The sequence below is a fragment of the Lepidochelys kempii genome, chromosome 7 (assembly GCF_965140265.1).
Source record: "Lepidochelys kempii isolate rLepKem1 chromosome 7, rLepKem1.hap2, whole genome shotgun sequence".
In the NCBI taxonomy this organism is placed as follows: domain Eukaryota; kingdom Metazoa; phylum Chordata; order Testudines; family Cheloniidae; genus Lepidochelys; species Lepidochelys kempii.
In genome coordinates, this window is record NC_133262.1 from 106,872,345 (window position 1) to 106,896,002 (window position 23,658).

The 23,658-nt window shown below is 43.8% G+C and overlaps 1 protein-coding gene across 1 annotated transcript in view; it reads right to left on the minus strand.

The window, feature by feature from the left end:
* The window catches only part of HTRA1 (HtrA serine peptidase 1), a 50,228-nt gene extending 27,745 nt beyond the window's left edge, over positions 1-22,483 (minus strand). The window contains exon 1 of the mRNA XM_073354158.1: positions 21,695-22,483. Coding sequence (XP_073210259.1) covers positions 21,695-22,157 — 463 coding nt within the window. The 5' untranslated portion in view covers positions 22,158-22,483. The remainder of the gene's footprint in view (positions 1-21,694) is intronic.
* Between the last annotated feature and the right edge of the window lie 1,175 nt (positions 22,484-23,658).

A 23,658-nucleotide genomic window follows, 5' to 3' on the forward strand; every position in this document is an offset into this window, starting at 1 on the left:
AGCAACCAGAGACTTAACCAGCCAGCAGTTTATTCTATCACTGCTACAAGCCTGATCCAAGAACTTTGCAATTATTTACACCGGAGGGCATTCTGTGCACAATATTCTGCAAGTTTTGTCAATAAATAAATGCAGAGGCTCCAGCATGGCAGTGGGGAGCACAGAACACTGGCTGCATGAAGGCGGGAGATCACCTTACAGCCCCCCCCCACCCCTGGGACGTGGACTGAACGGTGAGGCTCCACCCGATCCTGACCCAGCACAAGGCCCGAGACTGCCCCAGAAACAACCCTCTGCGCCAGGCACACTCGGTGTGGGGAAGGCAGGCTCCAAGTGTGAAGGGACTCAGGGTGGGGGGGATCCAGGTGTGGGGTGAGAGGGTTCTGTGTAGGACAATCTGGGTACAGGCAGCTCAGTGGGAGATCTAGCTGTGGAGGAATCTGGATGCACACAGGCTCTTCGGGAGGGTCCCAGGTGCAGGGGCAATGGGTCTCTGCAGGGGCTTCCAGGTGATGGTGGTTGGGGCTCAGCGGAGGGGTCTGAGTGCTATGGGAATGGAGCTTAGTGGAGTAGGGGTCTGGGTGCAACTAGTTGGGGGGTCAGTGGCGTGGGTGTCTAGATGTGGAGGCTCAGGGTGGTGTGGGGGGACTCATCAGGGTGGGAGGTTGAGCGCAGGGAGCTCAGTGGGGGGTGGTCTGGGGTGTGGGTCCGGAGGCAGGGGGTCTGGGTGCAGGAGGCTCCAGATGCAGGGGTTGAGGTTCAGTGGAGTGGGGTTCAGGTATGGAGGGCTAGGGGGGGGTTCTGGATGTACTGGGTGAGGCTTGGCAGAGGTATCTGGGTATGGGAGGTCTGGATGCACGGGGTCGGAAAGATGGGGGAGCAGCTCCCCATACAGTGACCCCTCCCCTCTGCAGCTGAGGAGTGATGGGGGCAGGAAGCAGGGGAAGATGCTGAGCTTCCTGCAGCTGGGGGAAGTTTCTGGGGGTGGGTCTGACATAGCCCCAGCCACTCCTTGCAGGGGAAGAGAGAGTCCCATCCTCTCCTGCTTCCAACCCAGCTGGGAATAGCAGCTGATCCTGGCTCAGATGTCCCCAGCACCGTGGTGATTTACCTTTCTGCAGGCTTCCTGAAACGATGTACCTGCACAGCTAGGGAGTGGTGCGTGATTGGTCTTGCAGCTTCTCTTTGCTTCCCTGTGAGAAAGTCATTTTTTTGCGGGGAAGCAAAGAAATCTGCGGGGGACATGAATTCTGCACACATGCAGTGGCACAGAATTCCCCCAGGAGTAGATTATTGTATGTATTTGATTCCTTTAACCAATTTTAATTCTTACCTTTCTTTCTTTTTTTTTTTTTTTAGAAATAAACATTTAGATATTAGATACTAGAGAACTGGCAACAGTGTGATTACTGGGTAAGATCTGAGTTGTATATTGACTTGGGTATGTGGCTGGTCCTTTGGGATCAGAAGAACCCTTTTGTTTGATGAAATTGGTTTTAAATAACCACTCATCTTTAAGTCTAGTGTCTTGGTGTTGAATCCAGGACTGGAATGCCTAAGGAGATTGCTTTTCTGACTTCTTGTTAGCCAGTGTGGTAAAACAGAAGTTTACTTTTCTTGCAGGTTTGGTATCTCTTATGGAAGAATAACCACCAATTTTGCAGTGTGTCTACCATATTTCTTAGGGGTTTGTCCTGAATTTGGAGTTCTCAGTTGTGACCCACAGAGGCAGGGTGACACCTACCCCAAAAAGAAAAGGAGTACGTGTGGCACCTTAGAGACTAACCAATTTATTTGAGCATAAGCTTTCGTGAGCTACAGCTCACTTCATCGAACACATACTGTGGAAAGTATAGAAGATCTTTTTATACATACAAAGCATGAAAAAATGGGTGTTTACCACTACAAAAGGTTTTCTCTCCCCCGACCCCACTCTCCTGCTGGTAATAGCTTATCTAAAGTGATCACTCTCCTTACAATGTGTATGATAATCAAGGTGGGCCTTTTCCAGCACAAATCCCCCCCCCCCCCCCCGACGTTCTTGTTAAACCCTGGATTTGTGCTGGAAATGGCCCACCTTGATTATCATACACATTGTAAGGAGAGTGATCACTTTAGATAAGCTATTACCAGCAGGAGAGTGGGGTGGGGGGAGAGAAAACCTTTTGTAGTGGTAAACACCCATTTTTTCATGCTTTGTGTGTATAAAAAGATCTTCTATACTTTCCACAGTATGCGTCCGATGAAGTGAGCTGTAGCTCACGAAAGCTTATGCTCAAATAAATTGGTTAGTCTCTAAGGTGCCACAAGTACTCCTTTTCTTTTTGCGAATACAGACTAACACAGCTGTTACTCTGAAACCTACCCCAAAGTTTGCTTTTCCTTAAAATGCTACTTGCACAGCTATTTGTTATGTATGTAGGTATATATTTACTATTTCCTATAACAGTGGCAGTGACCATTAAGTACGTTTGTCATTGTATCTTTTATACCAAAAATAAACAGGCTAAACCAAGAGGAAAACAAATCACTAGAAGACATCCACATAGCAGTCTAAATTATCATGTAATCTCTACTCACACAACTGTATATGAACAATAGTTGCTCATAATTGAATCACAATGTAATTGCTGGAACAGCTAGAGCTGACTGGAAAACAGGGGTGAAAAATTCTCAACTTTGAGCAATTTCATTTGTTTCATTGTTGTCCAAATTTTCCAACCAGCTTTGGTGACAGCAAGGAATTCGAGAGAAAAGTGAGTGCAAAGAGTGATTTACAGGGTTTTACAAGTTCCTTTTGCAAACAAAGTATTTCCTGATTTCAAATAATGAAAGTTACTCTCTAACTGCAGCATTTTAAAACATCGTATTTTACTATGCCATGACTACCAAAACAAAAAATACAAATAGACTGGGTTACTATTTTGACTAAAGATAATGTATCTTCCTCCAAACTCAGAGATGTTATCTAATTACTCCCACCACTTTCCACCTACTAATATAGAAAGCATCATACAGAAGCCCTTAGAGGTGTAGGTTCCTACAAATTTTAACTCCTCCTTGCGTTTCATGCTGATATGCATAAGCAGACACCTTCACCCTGCTGTTTAGGGAGCCCACTATTAGATAAGGCTTGTAATTAGAGCCCACTTTATTTCCATTTCTGTGGATCTCTCCCCACTTGTAAAGTTTTAATTAAAATCTAGATTTCTAACCTACATTTGGTATGGACACTATTGGCTCCATATTTAAAACCTTTGTGCTTGTTTTCTTATTTCTTTGTCACACCCTTATTGTTTTTCCCTTTCCACTTGGTATTTTCTTGATGGTGTCTTAGGGCTTTGTCTACACTACACTGCTTTTAGCGACACGGTTATGTCGCTAAAAGTCGGGCAGCGTAAACGCCTTTTGTTGGCACTTTTGCTGACAAAATACCATTGTCAGTAGACAACGTACACGGCTTCTTCTTTTGGGGGAGGGGCGGCTTAAGCACCTGTGAACGACAAAAGTTCAATTGGCCGTGTAGAAAAAGCCTTATACTGAGAGAGGAGCCTGAACAAAAAACTCTGACTTTGAATACTTTTGAACTTGGGGAAGTTTGGTTCTTTGCAGATTGGACCCATCTCTATTTATAGCACACTGTTTATTGGGTTTTGTAATTCTTGTATTGAACTATTATACAATGCCTAGTGGTGATTAATTAATGAAGTTACAAGGATGATCATCAAGTTAGTGATGATTAATTGGTAGATGATGACTGACTAAAACACTAATAGGTTACAACATGAAAAATTTCCTGAGGCAACTAATTTTCAAAGAATAATTGGAAAACATCATGGCTCTCTGCAACTGGACATAAAGAAAACCTCTATTAGCTGTCAGCATGGCGGCCATTTTCAGTGGACTAACCATTAGAGGGCAATGCACTCACACATACTTTACATGAAGTATACCTGTAGCTCTCAATCGTTCCAGACTACTGCACCCCTTTCAGGAGTTTGATTTGTCTTGCGTACCCCTAAGTTTCATCTCATTTGCTTAGAAAAATCTCACATAAAAAATCAAAAAAGTGTCACAGCACACTATTACTGAAAAATTGCTTACTTTCTCATTTTTACCATATAATTATAAAATAAATCAACTGGAATATAAATATTGTACTTACATTTCAGCACACAGAGCAGTCTGAACAAGTCATTGTCTGTATGAAATTTTAGTTTGTACTGACTTCACTAGTGTTTTTTATGTAGCATGTGGTAAAACTAGGCAAATATCTAGATGAATTGATGTACCCTATGGAAGATCTCCGCATATCCCCAGGGGTACGCATACCCCCAGGGGTACGCATACCCCTGGTTGAGAACCATTGCTGTATACTACATTTGGGAAAGTCAAGTATTTGAAATCATTGTCCTGAGTAACTCTCCAATGACAACCTACCTTGATAAGAGATGAGCCAAAGAGCATATCTGGATCTAGATTTATGTTAGATTTAGTTTGAGACTGAATCAGGGTTCAAGGCTATAGTGTTTAGTAGAGCCAATATCTTGCAAACTGGTTTTGTTTTTTGTTTTTTAAAGATTTTGACCCAAACTGGAAGGCAACTTTGGAGGTCATTTACTCTTATGAGATTTCCATCTCGCGTGTTGGAAATCTTATGACGTGAGCTTCTCATCATCTTGGACTGACACTCAGGAGGACTCCCTCACTATCCAGACTCCCTCCCCTCCCCATCCAGTTCTGAATCCAACCTGGTACCAGAACTGTAGGGGTTGGGTTCCATTCAATACCCTGTGGGCAGGTGGCAAATTGATGTCTGAGACCACTATTATTGATCAGCCTCCTGTATCTACGAGTTGCACACCACACAGCTAATATATGGTGAAACATCCTATTACCACCCCATCTTCCCTCTCCACCTTTTACTTTGCTTATTTCACCCACATTACATAAAGTGTAAGCAGTTTGGAGCTGTGACTGTCATTTACAGTGTGTTTATACAGTAACTCCACAAACCTTACCAGGAAAAGGTCTCTATGGACTACTGCAATATGAACAACAAACATTCATACCCTAACTTCAAAAACTTGAAGGATTTAGACTAAAGGTTTATCCCATCTCTGATTTTTGCATTTCCCAGCAGAGTAACAGAGTGCTGGAACAGCAAGTGACCAGTATGGATTCTAATCAAAGACTTCAGAAAAGAAACAGAGCAGTCAAACAACACTAGCAATAAAGGGAATGGGAACATTTGGGTGAACAATTTAATTTCATCCAAGTCTCTGGACACTTCAAGAAAGGGAAAGACAAAGAAAGATGATCATGCTCTATTGTCTGGTGGTTAGGGCACTGGGCTGGGATGTAGGAAATCCAGAGTTCAAGGCCCTGCTCTGCCTGATTCAGGACATAGTTTTCATCCAGAACACTCTGAATCAGGTCAGTTAGTGTGTGGCAAAATGGGGTGTGACTCTACAGCACACTAACTGGCCATGTGGACAGTACATCATGTACTAAAAGTTCTGCAGCGTGCTTTGAAGTAATGCTGTTTCAAACAGGAGGGTAAACCAGAGACCCCTGTACCCAAAAAACCTTTCCAAACCAAAAAGCTTACGTTTCAGAAAACGGACATTTAGACACAATTCTATTTGTGTGAAAATCTTCAATGGGTTCTCTTTCATTATGGAACCTAAACAAACTTTGAAACCTCAAAAACTGCTGCAAAACAGAATTATTCTCTGGACAGCTCGATTATCAGTACTCTTATTAAAACAAAAATAAAAGATAGTGTACATGCATATACAAGCTAATTGTTCGAAGCATCCTCTTTGAAATATGATGTCTCAGTAGGGTGACCAGATAGCAACTGTGAAAAAACAGGACGGGGGTGGGGGTAATAGGTGCCTATATAAGAAAAAGTCCCCAAAACCAGGACTGTCCCTAGAAAAACGGGGCATCTGGCTGGTCTAATTGTAGTTTTGTACTTGAAAAACATTTCCTCTACCACCAACACCCTGGTGCTTTCAATGAAATAATGGGGTTTGGGTTTTTTGTTTTTCTTTATTTTGTTTAGGACTCTTTGTGAAGCAGTAGCATCCTCAATGAAAAGATTTGGTTTCAAGAGTTTTTTTCCTTCATTCATCAGAACCATTGTTAACAACAGATCTGTGTGCTCTGCAGCAGATCCCGTGGTATGCTAAAACCAGGCTGGTGCCTGGTAGCCCTTCAGAGAGTAAGAATCATATCCAAGGATTAATCTCTTTTTCCTTGTTAATGCTACAGTTATCAAAACTCTTTCCAGAAGGTCCTTGCACCATATAAAGCAGAGGTCAGCAAACTACGGGCTGTGGGCCACATCCGGCCTGCGGGCCCCTACTGCCCAGCCCCTGAGCTCCTGGCCCAGGAGGCTAGGCCCTCCCCCCCGCCTCTCCCCTGCTGTTCCCCCTCCCCCGCAGCCTCACCTCGCCGCTCTAGGTGGTGGGGCTGTGAGCTCCTGGGGCAACACAGCTGCAGAGCCCGGCCTGACCCGGTGCTCTGTGCTGCACGGTGTGTGGCTGGCTCCAGCCACCGGTGCCCAAGGCAGCGGGGTAAGGGGGCAGGGAGCGGTGGGGTTGGATCGAGGGCAGGGGAGTTTGGAGGGGTGGTCGGGGGTGGGGAGGTGGGATGGTCAGAGGGTGGGGAACAGGAGGGTTGATAGGGAGCAGTCGTTCTGGGGGGGCAGTCAGGAATGAGAGGAGGGGTTTGGATGGGGCGGAGGTTCGGGGGCAGTCAGGGGCGGAGGTTCGGGGGCAGTCAGGGGATAGGGAGAAGGGGTGGTTGGATGGGGCAGGGGTCCCGGGGGGCCATCAGGAAGGAGAGGAGGGGTTGGATGGGGTGGTGGGGGCAGTCAGGGGTGGGGGTTCTGGGGCCTGTCAGGGAACAGGGGGGTTTGGATGGGGCAGGAGTTCCGGGGGGGGGGAGGGGTGTCATGGGGCAAGAAGCAGGGGGGGATGGAGGCCAGGCCACACCCCAACTGGCCCTCTATATAAATTTATACCCACAGTATCCTGCTCCGGTGTCTACTGATAAACTACAAACGGTATCAATTTTGCACAAGCAAATCGACTTGCTGCCAATCGACTATTACTTCATTTACCTGCTACTTGTTTAACATTACATACACACTATGGTTATAGGTTTCAGAGTAACAGCTGTGTGTTAGTCTGTATTCGCAAAAAGAAAAGGAGTACTTGTGGCACCTTAGAGACTAACCAATTTATTTGAGCATGAGCTTTCGTGAGCTACAGCTCAGCTCATGCTCAAATAAATTGGTTAGTCTCTAAGGTGCCACAAGTACTCCTTTTCTTTTTACTATGGTTATAGTCTCCAATTCAGCAAAGTAGTTAAACACATGCTTAACTTTAGACACATGCTTAAACCCAACTGAAGTCACAATTCTCCCAGCATAAAAGAAGTCAATAGGACCTGATTTCAGAGTAGCAGCCGTGTTAGTCTGTCTTTGCAAAAAGAAAAGGAGTACTTGTGGCACCTTAGAGACTAACCAATTTATTTGAGCATGAGCTTTCGTGAGGACCTGAGGACCAATAGGACCTGAGCGCACGATTATGTGCTTTGTTTGAATAAGGATGGATTGCTGATTCGGGGCCACAGAACCTTAAAATGTTATCCATCCTGTAGGTGATTTCCAACTCTGTGGGGAAAATTCCACTGAACAATGAATTGCAGTGTAAAATGTCTAGTCATCCAGAACAGCTGTATTTTAAAGCTCTATAACTGTAGTTGTTTTTCTTTTCTTTTCTTTTTTTCTTTGAAGTGCAGCGTATTTATTTAGCTCACAGGGAAAGGTACTTACTGCCCCATTGGAAAGTAAAGAAAAATGATATTTGAAATTTTTCTCCCCATCTCTTCCATTTTATCTTTAAAATTACATCAAACTGTAAACTGTAATATTCCATGCACTATTGAAGGATAAATATAGTGTAATTCACTATAAAGGAAAAGGATGGTATTAATAAAACAAGGAGCAGCAATTTACATGTTGTAAAAACAACCCACTTATCTAACAGCATAAAAAAAGATCAAGAGTGGGATCCAACAAAATAAACGAAGATCAAAGGAGTGGGTTTTGACATGGTCTGTCAATACTGCCAGCATTATTATGCTAACAAACTAGAGAGGACAAACTAAAGAGATTTCACTGACAATTGCTTAGGAAATAGCTATACCCATCACTTAATATCCCTAACAAAGAATATACTTGCATGACAGAGAGTACCATGGAGACATTTCAAATGTCCTAGTCAAGTGAATAATAAATTGACCAAAATCTAGTATTCACTTCATCAAACGTTTCCTGAAGCTAGAAACTCTACAGGATTAAGAGGTTTCAGAGTAGCAGCCCTGTTAGTCTGTCTTCGCAAAAAGAAAAGGAGTACTTGTGGCACCTTAGAGACTAACAAATTTATTTGAGCATAAGCTTTCGTGAGGATTTAAAGTAAAGCTTCTTGTTTGGTGTCAACAGTATGCACTGTATTCTCATCCTCATAATATTTACATGAGGATCAATTCTTTCTTGGCCAGCTGTCAGGATCTTCTTACAAGTAATGTGTCACATGGCCTGATCATGCTCCTATGAATGTCAGCCTCAAAACTCTTGCTTCCCTTGTGGATAAAAAGCACTGGTGTCTAACTGTAGTCTGTTTCATTGTTTCATGGTTAAACAAACATAGGAATCTATACCAAAGGCTATAGAACTAAATAGCTCCCACAACTTCTGACTGGAAGCAGAATGGACTGAAGGGATGAGTTGAGGGTTGGCAGCCAGGAAGTTCTAACATGAATTATACCACAGACTTGCTGTGGGGTGCTGGATAGCTCACTCTGCCACTCTGTACTTCTGTTCCTCCTCTCCCCCAAACTATAACATGGACAGTAAAGTTTACTCACTTCAAAGGGGTCTAAAAAGGAGCAGTGCTTTGGAGACAAATTATTAAGGAACAAGCACAGGTACTGGACATTTACTAATAATCATGTTATGTAAACAATGTAACATAGGCAATGCACTTGCATATTTATAAAATTGGAGTCAAAACGTGCAAACATCTTTAGAAAATTTAATTATCCACCACAGAAACCTTCGAAGAACTTGTTATTTCAGATCCATAAATTACTCTAGGTTCTTAGTGAGGATGAAATAGACTTCTGTGGACACATACCGACTACTGACACCCAGCCCGTGCAAATATTGTATCTCCTTATCACTGAATAGAAGTGGTAAATGACCTCTCTTGGATAAAGTGCCTATGACTTTCTTATTGAGTATTATAGTGTATTCCTTATTTGGCTAGGATTTTAATGATGTATTTCAAGCAGATCTTCTCACCACTAATATGAAAGACACCACTAGTGGTTTATGAATCAGGGGAACATCCTTATGATTATGACTCTTGCTACAAAGTACTATCAGGATTGCTAGATAAACATCAACCGGAACATTTTTTGCTGAAGGAAGTGTGTCTCGTGGTTATGGCTGGGATTCAGGACTTCTCAGCTATGCTACTGACTCACTGTGCAATCATGGAAGTGCCATTTATCCTCTCTATATTACAAGTTTACCTTTAAAATGAAGTATATTCATGCTTAACTAATGCTTGGAGAACCTCAAATGAAGCTGCTACATAAATGCTCAAAGCCTCCAGAAATTCTTCTTTAAACTGTGCAGCATTAGTGTGCCATCAAAACAATCTAAAAGTTACATCAGTGGAAACATCCACATCAAACCAATTGATTTTCAAATCAATGAGGGAGACACGTTGGGATGATTAAATGGAAAGAAACTGCAGAGCACAGTGACAAACAGCTAAAATAAATCAGGAGTGAAAGACCCTCATTGTAAATGTAAGTGGTGATGGGGAGAGCTGGACTTCCATAGTGGAAAAAACAACAGAAATGGAGCTTAAACTTCCAACAGTTGTCCCACTCTCTAGCGTTTTATGTACCCCCAGAAAGTTATGCTCAACATCTGGACCAGAGCTAGGAAAAAGCTAAACAGGTAGAAGAAAGATATTCAGGACAAGAATGAGGCATATTGAACTGGAAAACATCACTGAGGAAAACCTGCCTGAAATAGAAATATTAAGACATGTCCTTCTGATAGATGTGGAAAAGGATCTGTAATAGATCCTGTAGGCAGAAGCAATGAGCACTTCAGACAACAGTATTCAAAGCAGACGTGTTATTTTCTTTTCTGCAGAATTCTGAAAACATGATGGATGAGTCAGCAATCATTCCGCCTTCTCCTTTTTCCACCCAGCTCAGTTTACAGCTTTTAAAGTTTCCAATTCAGGTCATCATCTTGTTCTCCTCCCCAGTTCCATATGCCTCAGAGAGAAAATGAATAAAATGCCCATTTAAATGGTATTAGGTAACAATCACATTGCAAGTTTACCTATTCCAAATGTAAACAACAAAAGTGTATCCAGAACATTTTGTTTAAGTATTTAAAAAAAAGATAAAGTCACATTCTGAAGGCATGAGACTTTTGCTTTTAATATTTAACAGATGTCCCTATTTTGGGGATACTGATTTTTTTTTTTTTCATTTTCTAGGAATATTTGGCTATCAAGGGCAAGAAAGCAGGGAAAAAATACAAACCCAGCTTTTGCATAGCTTCCCCTAATGGCAGAAGTTAAAGACACATACAAATTACTATGCTAAAAAGCTTGATATCACAGAAGGAAGACAGGACCGTAGTCTTATCTGGAGATTTTAAAGCTACTGTGTAACAGTCACAACATATTTTTATTAATAATACCTATTCTTATACAGCACTTCTCATCCATAGGTCTATGCTACTTTACTTCCTGCAGGGCCCACATTCATTCTTTCCCCATGTTATTTTCAAACTGAAATAGTCTCTTTGCCTACCTCTAATTACTAAACCCCAGGAAAACAGGAAGTGATAGGTGCATTTATTGCAATAAAAAGGTCAGAGATAGGCATCAAATTGAAAGAAGTGAGGTGTACAGAAAAGCATATACACCTAAACCTATTTTGCAGAACTTTCAAAAAATTACGTTCTACTCTGGAAAATTATTTACTCATTTCTTTAAAAACACAAATATCCAAGTAAGGCATGATGCATGGATGCCTTAAAAATTAAAGTGTATTTACTAATTCCAACTACTATGTAAACCCTTCCTAAATTTGGCATCATCCGTGTTTCTGGTAACATCTTACAAATAGCTCATTGTGGAGAAGTTATGCAAGTCGGTAGAACTGGATTTCAAACTCTGGTGATGAAAAGAATATATTTTCAGGGATCACACCTGAACTCTGAAAAGATGAAAATACAGCATAAAGGAAGACCAATTTAGAGGAGAGGGGATAGCTCAGTGGTTTGAGCATTGGCCTGCTAAACCCACGGTTGTGAGTTCTATACTTGAGGGGGCCGTTTAGGGATCTGGGGCAAAAAGAAAAAAAAATTGGGGATTGTGCCTGCTTTGAGCAGGGGGTTGGACTAGATGATCTCCTGAGGTCCCTTCCAACTCTGATATTCTAAGTACATTATAAGCAGCCTGTTTAAAAAAAAAAAAAATCTATTCATGAGGAAAAATTAACAAAACAAAAAAAGTATACTAAACATGTGCTTAACCTTCCCACAAATGGGTATACATACTTTACTTAATGGGACTACTATACCCATTTGTGGGACTATTTGTGGGAAGGTTAAGCATAGGTAGGCGTGTTTTAGAACAGTGGTCACCAAACAGTCGATTGCGATCAACTGATCGATCCTAGAGGATCTCCTAGTCGATTGCGATTTGTGGTGGCACAGTGTGGCTGCCGCTAAGGCAGACTCCCTGCCTAACCTGGCCCCACACCACTCCTGGAAGTGGCCAGCGCAGCCCCGAGAACGCGGGGTAGGAGTCTCCCTCAGTGCGCTGCTTCTGCCAGCAAGCACCGCCCCCGCAGCTCCCATTGGCTGGGAAAGCTGTGGGGGAAGTGCTTGCAGAGAGGGGCAGCACGCAGAGCCACATGTCCCTTGCCCTCCCACAGGGGCGTGTTGGCCCCTTCCAGGAGCGGTGTGGGGCCAGGGTAGGGAGGGAGCCTCCCTTAGCCTCACTGCGCCCACCGTTGACTGGGAGCTGCCCGACGGGAGGCTGCACCCCAAACCCCATCCCTGAGTCCCCTCCCAGAGCCATTACCCCACACCCCCTCCTGCACCATAAGCCCCAGCCCTGACCCCCCTCCCAGAGCCAGCACCCTGTACCCCCTCCTTCACTCCAACACTCTGCCCCAGCCTGGAGCCCGCTCCTGCACCCAAACTCCCACACTGCGAACCCCTCAGCCCCAGCCCAGAGCCTGCACCCCGTCCCGAATCCCAAGCCCCTGCCCAGTGAAAGTGAGTGAGGGTGGGGGAGAGCGAGTGAGAGAGAGGGGGGATGAAGTGAGCGGGTCGGGGCTTTGGGTAAGGGATGGGGCCTTCGGGAAGGGGCAGGGTAGATCCGGGGTTGCCCTTAGATTCAAAAAGTGATCCTGGGCATAAAAAGGTTGGATTCCACTCTTAGAGGATTGAGGTGTACATTCAGAAGTCTGACTTTCCTATTTCATTTTATTTCTAGAGACAAGGTGGGTGAAGTAATAGGTTTTATTGGGCCAACTTCGCTGGTGAGAGAGATAAGCTTTCGAGCGTTCACATTGCTCTTCTTCTCCAGAGCTCTGTTGCTACAACAACACTGCATATTTTTATTTATAGGTATTTATTCAACTAATTTTCATTTATAAATGACTTTCCCCAGAAATAGAACACTTCCTTGGCAGAGCATTCATAAGGTGTTACACAACCCAAGCAGTTTAAGAGTGTCAGCTGGCCTTCAGCCTTCTACCTTTTACCACCAGCCAAGGTATGCTAGAATAATCCAGAAATGCAAAGCGTAGCATGTTTGACTGCCTAATTCATCTTCACTATGAGATTATAGCTATCGGGCACAAAAATCTTCTCACTTCATGGATTCCAAAAACTACAGCAGTAATGAACTGTGCTATTTATTACAATGTAGATTTTTTTTAATCATCTGCAGATTATATGTTAAACTTGTGTAAATCAAGGCAATACACTGTAGTGCTCCTCCAGTACAGGGAAGTCAGATTTTTTAAAGAAGTTAAACTCCTTCTCCTAAATTAAGACACATGAGCAAAGTCAGTAAACACATGCACCTGCAACCCCATAAAGAACCCTCCTTTCCTTTGCCACATTCTGAAGCCAAATCACTACAATAGTACCATGCATTCACTTTCTGACTGGACCCAATTATATATACCCTGAAACTTGTACTACCACCCAGGCAGGCCAGGGATCCCAGAGGCCCAATCAGTTTGGGGAGAGGTGGGAGGAAAGAGTGGCCCAAACTTTATTTCAACAAAATTTCAGAGAGATTTTGCATGCCATTCACAGATTCTATTTCCAACATTACCCTCCAAGCACACACAAGCTCTTATTTGCAAAAAATATTTTCCAAGATCTCCAATTTCTTGGACAGCACAACACTTTCCATGAACTGTAAGACTATAACATGCCCCACCACATTCAAATTCCACTTTTTAAAGTTCTTGCCACTTACTCTTGGTTTTTAATATATTCCTGTAAGTTACTCTTAAATTTCAAATCCAGGAGGAGAAGAGGATTAAGTCCAACCCTCCAAAGCTTTATTTGCTGATAAGGACCTGAAGAAAAGCCTAGAGTAACTCCAAAACTGCTGCCGACTCCCACCAAGGAAGGATTAGAATGGAAGGGGGGGAAAGGTGAGCTACTTCAGACAATCCACTTCACACAGCTCCCTCTCCTCTTAATCTGAATATTTGGCTTCAGAGAAGTTTCAATACCCACAGTTTGGGAATGCCTTCTGTTCTTCAGGAAATATTTTGTTGTTGTATTTCCACTACAAAAAACAACTCCCCACTGAGTAAGAAAGACCCAGACAAAAAGAGAGAGAGGGAAAAAATCAAATTCAGGCCACCTAGATAAGAGTAAGATGTAGCCACAATGGGGAGGAGAGGCGGAGAAGAAAGCTATGTCAATTATTCCATTTGCTCTAGAGCTCTACTTTGTGCACCCATTGTATTCAACCCCCCAGTCTAACACAGATCATTTTTGTGGATTTAGTGTGTAGTAAGTAACCTATGGAGTTCTCTTAAAAATCTCTCCAGAATGCGAAACATGACATGTCTATTATTATCTTCAGGAAAACAGCTGAAAGCTCAGTTCACAACAAACCGTATCAGCTTTCCCCTTGATATATATCTGGCTAAGTTCTTGACCTTCCCAGATTTCTCAGCTGAGCTTCTCTTCCTGCCCCCACTATTCCACTGCTTTCCACTGCCAAAACCATTCAGCCACTTCAGCCCTATAAGCTAAAGAATCTAAGTCGTTCCATTTACTGTTCTTTCCCATCGTTTGCTGCATAGTTCTCATTTCTCTGTTGTTTTCAAAGTACTCAGAATTCATGACAAATGGTTGGTTATTGACCTTCCATTTAAATCATTCTGTCAGATAATTATAGTGTGTTATTTGGACAAGATGTATGGCTCTAGTGCATTTCAAAATATCAAGTCAGTCAGCTTTAGTGATGAATAAACTTCTTCCATCTCTGAAACTATGAAAGGAAGATGTGCTGACTGGAGGTTATAAAACTCAGTAAACCATAAAGCTGGGCTGTGTAGGACACAGAGCCTTCTCAGGGGCTGGTCTGAGACAGAGTCCCAGAAGAACTAAGGAACATCCCAAACCTCACTACCTTCTGCTCTCAGTGCAAGGCACGCCTCTTCAATCTGCCTTTTCTCATACACACATAGGGCAGAATATACATTTCAAAAAGCCACAAAATAAAACTACCAAAACATAACCTTGCACTGCACACACAATCTCCCCCTGGGGACAGAATGAGAGAATGGAGGAACCACATGTGACACTGTTAGGCCTGGTCTACACCGTGTGTGTGGGGGGGGGGGGGAGGGGGGGGGGGACGAGGGAAGAAATCGATCTAAGTTACGCAACTTGACGTACTTAGATCTACTCACCGTAATGTCTTCACTGCGGTAGGTCGACTGCTGACGTTCCCCCATCAACTCCGCCTATGCTTCATGCTCTGGTGGAGCACTGGAGTCAACAGGAGAGCGCTCAGCGGCCGATTTATCGCGTCTTCCCTAGATGCGATAAATTGACCCCTGCTAGATCGATCGCTCTCTCTGGAGGTAAGTGTAGACATGCCCATAGTCACACTGCTTAATGCACTATTGAAAGGTACCCACATACTACAGTGATGAGGGCAGTATAAGAACCTATATAGAATAGAAGGCAGAGTCCTAACGTTCCAGAACAAGAGCTGTTAGAAAAGGGTTAATATTTTACAACATTCACAAGAAAGTTTCTATCCTTCCTACTAGATGCAAATGTTAAAAAAAAAAATCCAAATTTGTCCAAACTTTATGCTGTAACCCCATAAGAACATCAAGCAAGGATACAAAATTGTGTGGGATGCTGTCCTCGAATGCCTGTAAGTGTATAATGGGAGAGGAGACAGCAAAAAGAAAAATGATATTTAGGAAGTTATTTGCAAAGGATTTTCTTCCCTTTGACCTACAGGACCAGGAGGAAGTTAGAGCCACTGAAACACATCCTTGTGGAGGAAGAAGCAACAGAAAGTTTATTTCCTAGTAACTCAGGGTGATCTGCCTTAGCTATTTCTAATGCCCCCATCGCTGCAGTATCTAGATACCAAGTACTGATACTTTGTTTCACTTTCCTCATTATTTTTATAGTATAATGACATTTGCATTTATAGATAAGCTCCCCTTTACCAGGGCTGAGGGACATTACCAATATCTTTGTATGCTCTTGTACGCTACCTAACACAATGGGGTCCCAAAGCCTGATTGAAACCTCTGAACACTGCCGAAGGAAAAAGGTCTGTCTTCATAATGACTCTCTACATAGGACAAAGATTAAAATATCTTCCTGAACCCTCTAGGCTGACATTTCTCATGCTTTTCCAAAGATGGAGAATTTCTTCTGTTTTGTTAAAGTAATTTGCAATATACTGGCATGAAAATGGCATGCAATTCACAAATTAAAAGTTTGTGGATGCATTTTTTAGGGGGGAGGGGGAGATGAGGGGGTGCTTGTATATAAAAAAAGTTCAAATAGCCTGTGTGTATGTGGAATGTGGCACCCTGTACATAAGTTTCCTCAATTGGTCCATCTCATCTCATTCAAACTTATCATTGTATGAAACCCAAGGAAGGGGGTAATTTCAACAACAAACAATTCAGCTTGGGCTCTCTCACCTCCACTTTGCTGGTCCTAGGACTTCTCCCTGCGGGTCCTGGCTCTTAGTTCCTTCTGTCTTCAAGAAGTTCTCAACTTTCACTCTCCCAAGCTCATCTGGCTTCCAGGACAAGTTCCAGCCTGCATCCTTAGGCAGGGTCTTAGTACCTGCCAGAGACCCTGAAGTGAACTGCCTCTTCCCTAGAGTTCACAATATTTGTAACTGAAGGCCAGGGGAAGAGAGGGGATAAGGAAGCACAAGAAAACGTTCCAGACTTACTCTGCCTTCTACAACTTTTCACCTATGACTCAAATTCCCCCTTTTGCATTCTCTGTAGAGAACACAACACTCACACACATAGCCCTAGAGTTAAATAAAATGTATTTGAATGTTTGATTTCTAGAGGAGAAAGATATCCCACAGCAGCAATCAGGCAGACAGCCAATGCAAATGTTCAGCATAGACTGGGATAGATTAAACAATGAGTAAAATGTGTGATGCCTAAGTTTAAATACTGAATAACTGATAGCTAAAGAATAAGATGTATTATCATAATGTTTGGATCCTTGCGGTCCTCTGTGTGCCATATTAAGAAAAGGACATCATGCCTGGACCTCTGTGTATGAAACAGAATATCAGAACCAAGAAAAAGGCTAGTACAGATGCAAGTTATGCAGCATTGTGATAAGACTCCTGGGACAAGTAAAGAATATTTACAACACCCAGGGAACCAAAAGATAGGCGGTACAAAGTTAAGTACATTTCATTTTTTCCTAATGCTGGTCCATGTACTGAGACCGAAAGGCAAGCAGGTTTTCTGATCTGAAGACCTTTTGTGAAGAACAAGGCAGAGGTAGTAATTCCATATCGTACAAAACTAAAGATGGGATAGAATTTCCTATATGCTTTCCTGGGAAATAATTGGAGGAGAAGTTGTTCTGTATGGTCAACAGCTGCATATCTTCAGACAACTTCAAGAAAAAAGGGATTTTGAACATAGTACTTGACTGTTTGCACTATGGATTGTTTTATATCAGTTGTTAAAATGACCCAATATTATATAAAATGCTTTGTATTTTCTGAATTTGAAGGAAACTGTTACACATCCACTGCCCTGTTTCCTTATGCAATTCATGATATACTCAGTACATTTATTCTACAAATAAAAGACTGTTATAGGATTTCTCCCTCCTCTCCTCAATTTTATAGTCAGGAAACCCAACTTCATTGGATATGAATAAAAAAACCTTCTTGTTAGAAATAGGATTGGAAAAAAAAAAAAGCCACAGCTAAAGTTTTACAAGTCATGCAGTAGGCAATGCTTGCTTTATCAGAAATTGCTAGAAGCCTCCCTCCCTTCTCGCCTGCCTACAGACTAGCCTCTGTGTCCTTGTTTTGGAATTTTTTATGTTTGAAACATTTTTGCTTACAACAACATTTGCTCTGTACCAGGGATGAGATGTCACACAACTGGTCTGCTTTTCCAGCACCTCCCTTTTGTTCTCATTGATACAGACATCAAACAAAGCACTAATCAGAGATGCTACAGGAACAGAATGATTGTCCAGACATGCTCTATTTCTGGATGTTTGATGTTTTTTTATTGAAAATTTACCCTAAAAACTAACTTTTAGGTTTTCTACTGAAAACGTAAGACTATGAACTGAATGAGTCAGTTCAGACTTATGCTTTATCTGCATAACCAAGAGCAGAGTGGTATTTCCCTACCGCTCAAACACAGCCCAAATTCTGTGACCATTCTGCAAAAAGACCAAGAGACAATATTGTTTTCGTGAATTGAGATCTAAAATCAAAGGCTTATACTTTACTGAGGAAATGAAAGCTTTGAGTGTTTGCTGAAGTTAACTGGTTGAGATTGTTCTAATAGAATACAGTATAGCTTTTAAATTTTAAAAAATTTGTACCGAGAGGTACAAAACTCAGATCTCACTTTTCTGTTTGTGTACCAAATATGATGCTCCATTAAAGTAAGATTTGTATAACCACTACACTTATATCAATCACTTCTGAAACTCAAAACCTATTCCACAAAAGTTTTTCACTCAGAGCTGGAATATACATGCACTGAGCCACACAGATATTATTTTACTGAACATGAAAGAGTAAAACATTCAAACAGTTGCAGATGTTTCTGTGAAGAAAGATGATGAAAAGTTTCTGCATGCTTTTCATCAGAATGATTGACCTCAAGGGGAACAACATTTGAAACACTAAACATGACTAATATTTTAGAAACTGAGCCATATATTCTATCCTATTTTTTGTAAACAACTTCCAAAAGCGCTGGGTAGTTTGGAATGGATATAAATCATTATGATCCAGGGTTTAACAATCTCTAACTGTAAGTGATTAAGATGAAACCTTCCAGAGGAATGGGGGACAAATTATCCCACTCCTGCCTAAGGATGGGTTTGGAGGAGATACTGCATATTCCTTTGAAGCATCTGGTATTGGCCACTGTTAAGAGACTTGAAACTGGATTACACGGACTATAGGTCTGATTCAGTATGGCAATTCCACGTACAAGAGTATAACAGAGTCATGTAACTTCATTATGTGTTTCTTACCGTTATCTACATGTAGGACCCTACCAAATTCACAGCCATGAAAAACGCGTCACAGACCATGAAATCTGGTTTCCCAGGTGAAATCTGGTCTTTTGTGTGCTTTTATCCTACACTCTACAGATTTCACAGGGAAGATCAGCGTTTCTCAAATTGGGGGTCCTGACCCAAAAGGGAGGAGTCAGAAGGTTATTTTAGGGGGGTCATGGTATTGCCACCCTTACTTTTGCGCTGCCTTCAGAACTGGGCAGCTGGAGAATGGCGGCTGTTAGCCGAGCGCCCAGCTCTGAAGGCAGCACCCTGGCAGCAGCAGTGCAGAAGTAAGGGTGGCAATGCCATACCATGCCACCCTTACTTCTGCACTGCTATCTTCAGAGCTGGGCCCTCCGTCAGCAGTCACCGCTCTCTGGCTGCCCAGCTCTGAAGGCAGCAGTGCAGAAGTAAGGGTGGCAATACCATATCATGCCACCCTTACTTCTGCGCTGCTGCCTTCAGATCTGGAGTCTCAGCCAGCAGCCTTCACTCTCCATCTGCCCAGCTCTGAAGGCAGCGCCGTGGCCAGCAGCAGCACAGAAGTATGGACAGCAGTACCGCAACCCCCCGCTACAATAATCTTGCAATCCCCGCCACCCGACAACTCCTTTTTGGGTGAGGACCCCTACAATTACAACACAGTGACATTTCAGATTTAAATAGCTGAAATCATGATTTTTTTTTTTTTAAATCCTATGACCGTGAAATTGACCAAAACGGACTTTGAATTTGGTAGGGCCTCATTTATATGAGAACAGAATGCTATTACCTTTTTTATCCTGATATAATATGTGAGGAGACTTCATTTCAATATACATGATCAATGAACCGCTCAAATTTACAGAACTCTACCTTGGAATACATTTAACTATACCTAACAAAACTAATTTAAAACCCATCATATTTTTGTTATGGGGAAAAATAATCTCATTAAACTACAAATAAATATTCACTTCCCCTAATTTGTGAGATTCAATTAGCATAACCATAAATGCTTATAAACAATACCAAAGAGAAAACATTATGCCTCTTCATTATTATGTGCACGGTTACTTGTATTGTGATGATCCTGTGTTCCTTTTGAAGAGAATTTAGAAAGTTGACCTATTGTGCTTTTAGGTTTATATCTTTCCCACTCCCACCTAAAGTATTATTACTAAACAGAACAAGATAAAACATCTGATGAGGTGGGTGGCAGCAGCTCACTGCTTGCTCTGTAGTCATGGACATACTGCATTCCTTTAGTAATACCTGGTTTTACAACAGAAGCTGCCAACTTAGTATTTTTATTTCATTTTCCATGACATCTCTTCAAGAAAGAGTAGCCAGTTATAAACCCCCTCACGAGTATTTCTCAGAACCTACATCAGGCAATACAATAAATTTTATCTGAATTAAATTGTATCTAGTTTTAAGGGGGGGGGGGTATTTGTTTTATTTTAAGTGGAACATAAAAACAATTTTCCTTGTTACTTTGCATACTAAAAATATTGCATTCTTGCCCTAGTTTCTGACCAGACTTGAAAGCCAAATATCAGGCAAGGACAACCCTTTCCTCTGTGCATATATAATAAAATTAACTTATTTTACCACCAAGGTGGCTGCATTTCAGTGGTACAATCTTCCTGTAGAAATTATATACCAATTTATAAAGCACTTAGGGAGCCTTATTACTCAATATTGACAGTTCCCTGCATGATGATGATAATGACAATTGATAAGACTGAGATTTTGCTAGTTTGTCTCAGAGATTTCCCAACTCCTCTATACTAATTTAGTGGGAGGCCACGTGGCTAAAACTTTTTCACTCCCACTCACCCAGGTATGTAAACTACAACTGGAAGGGGAAGCCACTTCAAGCAAGAGCAGAGGATCTCCACTTCCCCTCACCCCAAAATGTTATTTAAAACTGTTTTAAATTCTAAGAGGCTGAGAATTATAGTTTATTTGCGAATGTTCGTTTTGCTCCAAAACCTACAGAAATGCATAAATGAAAAACAGTCTGCATGATCATTTTTAAAGGTGTTGAGCAGCAACCTGTTATAAATTTAGGTTTGAAGTCTCCATTAGGACCAGTACACTGTATCAGGCTGAATGGCCACTGAATGGTTTGAACTACGGATTCCCAGAAACCACAGACTAAAAAACAAAACAAAAAAAATCACCCTGGATTAACACTCTATTCTTCTTTGCAATTTACTGTGTGCCTGTGGGATGAGATTTTAAAAATCGAGCTCGACAAGGCCATTCACGAGCAAAGGGGCTTGCTCTGGAATCCTTGACCAAGTCTTGAGACTTGAACATTCGGAGTCTCGCTTATCTCCTTTACATGCGTCAGTTTACTGGGCACCTACCCAGTCATAACTGAGATCAATGGCGAGACCACAAGTAACACAGCTAGCCGTTGTTAATGGGGTACTATAAAACGGAGACGAGATTAGGAGCAGGCACCTGGGTTGCTGGCCGAGCCCTGGGCAGGCTTTCGGGGCCGCCCGGACAGAGGTGCCCAACACAACCCCCGATCCTCACAGGGCAACCAGGTTCTTTTGCGGTCAGCGGAGCCGATTTCAGGCCCGGGGCTCACTACAAAGCTCGGCAGCGGAGCGGACATCAGCCCAGGTAATACGGCTCATTACGTGTGCGGCTGCCCATTGGATTAGCGCGGTTTAGCGCCCCAGGGAACCCCAGACCCTCGCTCCCCCCTGCCCGCCCCGCACTCCCGCGGCGGCTGGGGAGGCGCCAGCCGGCTCTTACCCTGGCCGCAGGCGCCCCGCTGGATGGCGATGACCGGCGGCTGCTGCAGGCGCTCGGAGCGCCGGCTGGCCGCCCGCAGCTGGCACAGGTTGCCGTAGGTCCTGGCGTCGCTGCCGCACACGGGCTCGCTGCTGGTGCAGACGCAGAGCCCGGCTTTGGCTCGCTTCCTCACCGTGGCCGTCGCCGCCACTCCCGCGCCGGGCGGGAGCCGGCATTGGAGCCCCTCTCCGCAGGGCGGCTCCCCGGCGGGCCCGCCGCAGGGCTCGCCCTCCTGGGCCGCGCACACCAGGCAGCAGCCGCACGCGTCCCGCGCCTCTCCGCCGGCGCAGTCGGCGGGCACGGCGGGGCAGCGCGCCCGCTCGCAGCGCTCGGGGCAGCCGGCGGCCCGCTCAGCCCCGCCGCCGCCGGGGAGCAGCAGCAGCAGCAGGCAGCAGCCGCCTGTCCAGCTCAGCCACAGCAGCATCCTGGCCCGGGGAACCGAGAGCCGGCCGGAGCGGAGACGGATGCAGCCCCCAAGATGCTCAGCGGCCAGCGAAGACCAGCAGCGCCGGGCTGCCAAGCCGCTGAAACCCGAGCCCCGCTCTGCAGCGGGGAGAGCTGGGGAGCCGTGCAAAGGGCGCCCCCCCAGGCGAGCGGTGCACGGAGGAGACTAGGCAGAGCTCACCCCCCCAGCCGGAGCGGCCCCAAGCACAAGGCAGGACGTCGCTGCTGGGCTGTGGGGAAGCGGCCAGGAGCGCGCGCCGGACGGGGGTGTGCGGCGAGAGAGGGTCAGGGCAGGGGAGGGGCCCGGCTGGGGCTGCCTTATAAAGCGTCTCGCCTGCGTCGAAAGCGGCCCATTGGTTTGCAGCGCTTGGGAGGGGATGGGGGAGGACAGCAGTTTTCGTAAGCTGGCGGGTGACGGTGGAGAAAAGGGGCAGGCGGGGTAGAGGTGAGTGAGACATAGGGCAGAAGGTAGGGGTGGGACAACACGACGAGGGGGCAAAGTACGTTGCAGATAGCAAGCCGGGAAAAGGAGGGTGGAGGGCAGAGCCTGGCCGCGTTCATTTATGACCCAGACATATTTCGGTGTAGTGCCAAGCATGACAAAGTGGCAGAGAGAAAAAGGAGTAAAAATAAATCCCCCGCCCCCAGCAGAAGGTTAACAAAAGGATGCCAAAAGGTTGCAGAGCAAGACCGTAGGATTGAAGGAGGTGACCAATAGCCAACAACATTTCTTAACAAAATTTAGATTAGATAAGAATGATCTCACATTTTTTTACTTGGGACCCATACTACCAGCCAGGGACTACTGCGAAGGGCAGCCTGTACAAAGGACAGCCTGTACAAAGGACAGGAGGGCCTTGGGTTGATAATGTAAAAGCACTGTACCTCTTTTACATAGAAGGTACCAGCATACACAGCAGAGAAGATAGTTAATAATTGCACATTTATTTAGCATCTTATTACAACCAAGGATCCCAAACCACTGCACAAACCATTGGAGACACCATCACTGATATGCTGCGAATTTGAAATGCAGGGGTACAGTGAAAGGAAATCTGGAGAAGCACTCTGGGACAAATCCCCATTCTTATAAAACAGAGTTATGCTGCCCTGAACACCATTTACCAGTTTGAAAAGGATGAAGGATATTTTGGCTGCCAGAATCTGAACCTGTGGTAATGTATGTAAATAATAGTGACTTAACTTAAGACCAAGCATCAGAGGGGTTGGTGTCCACAAACACAACAAGGAATGTGGTGGCACCTCAAAGACTAACAGTTTTTGGGCATAAGCTTTCGTGGGTTAAAAACCCACTTCTTCAGATCCATGGAGTGAAAATTACAGATACAGGCATTTGCTCCAATCCCTCAAACTGCTGAGCTACAATTCATTTGCAACCTTAACACCTTCAATTTGGGCTTCAATAGGGACTGGGAGTGGCTGGCTCACTACAAAAGCAATTTTCCCTCTCTTGGTATCGA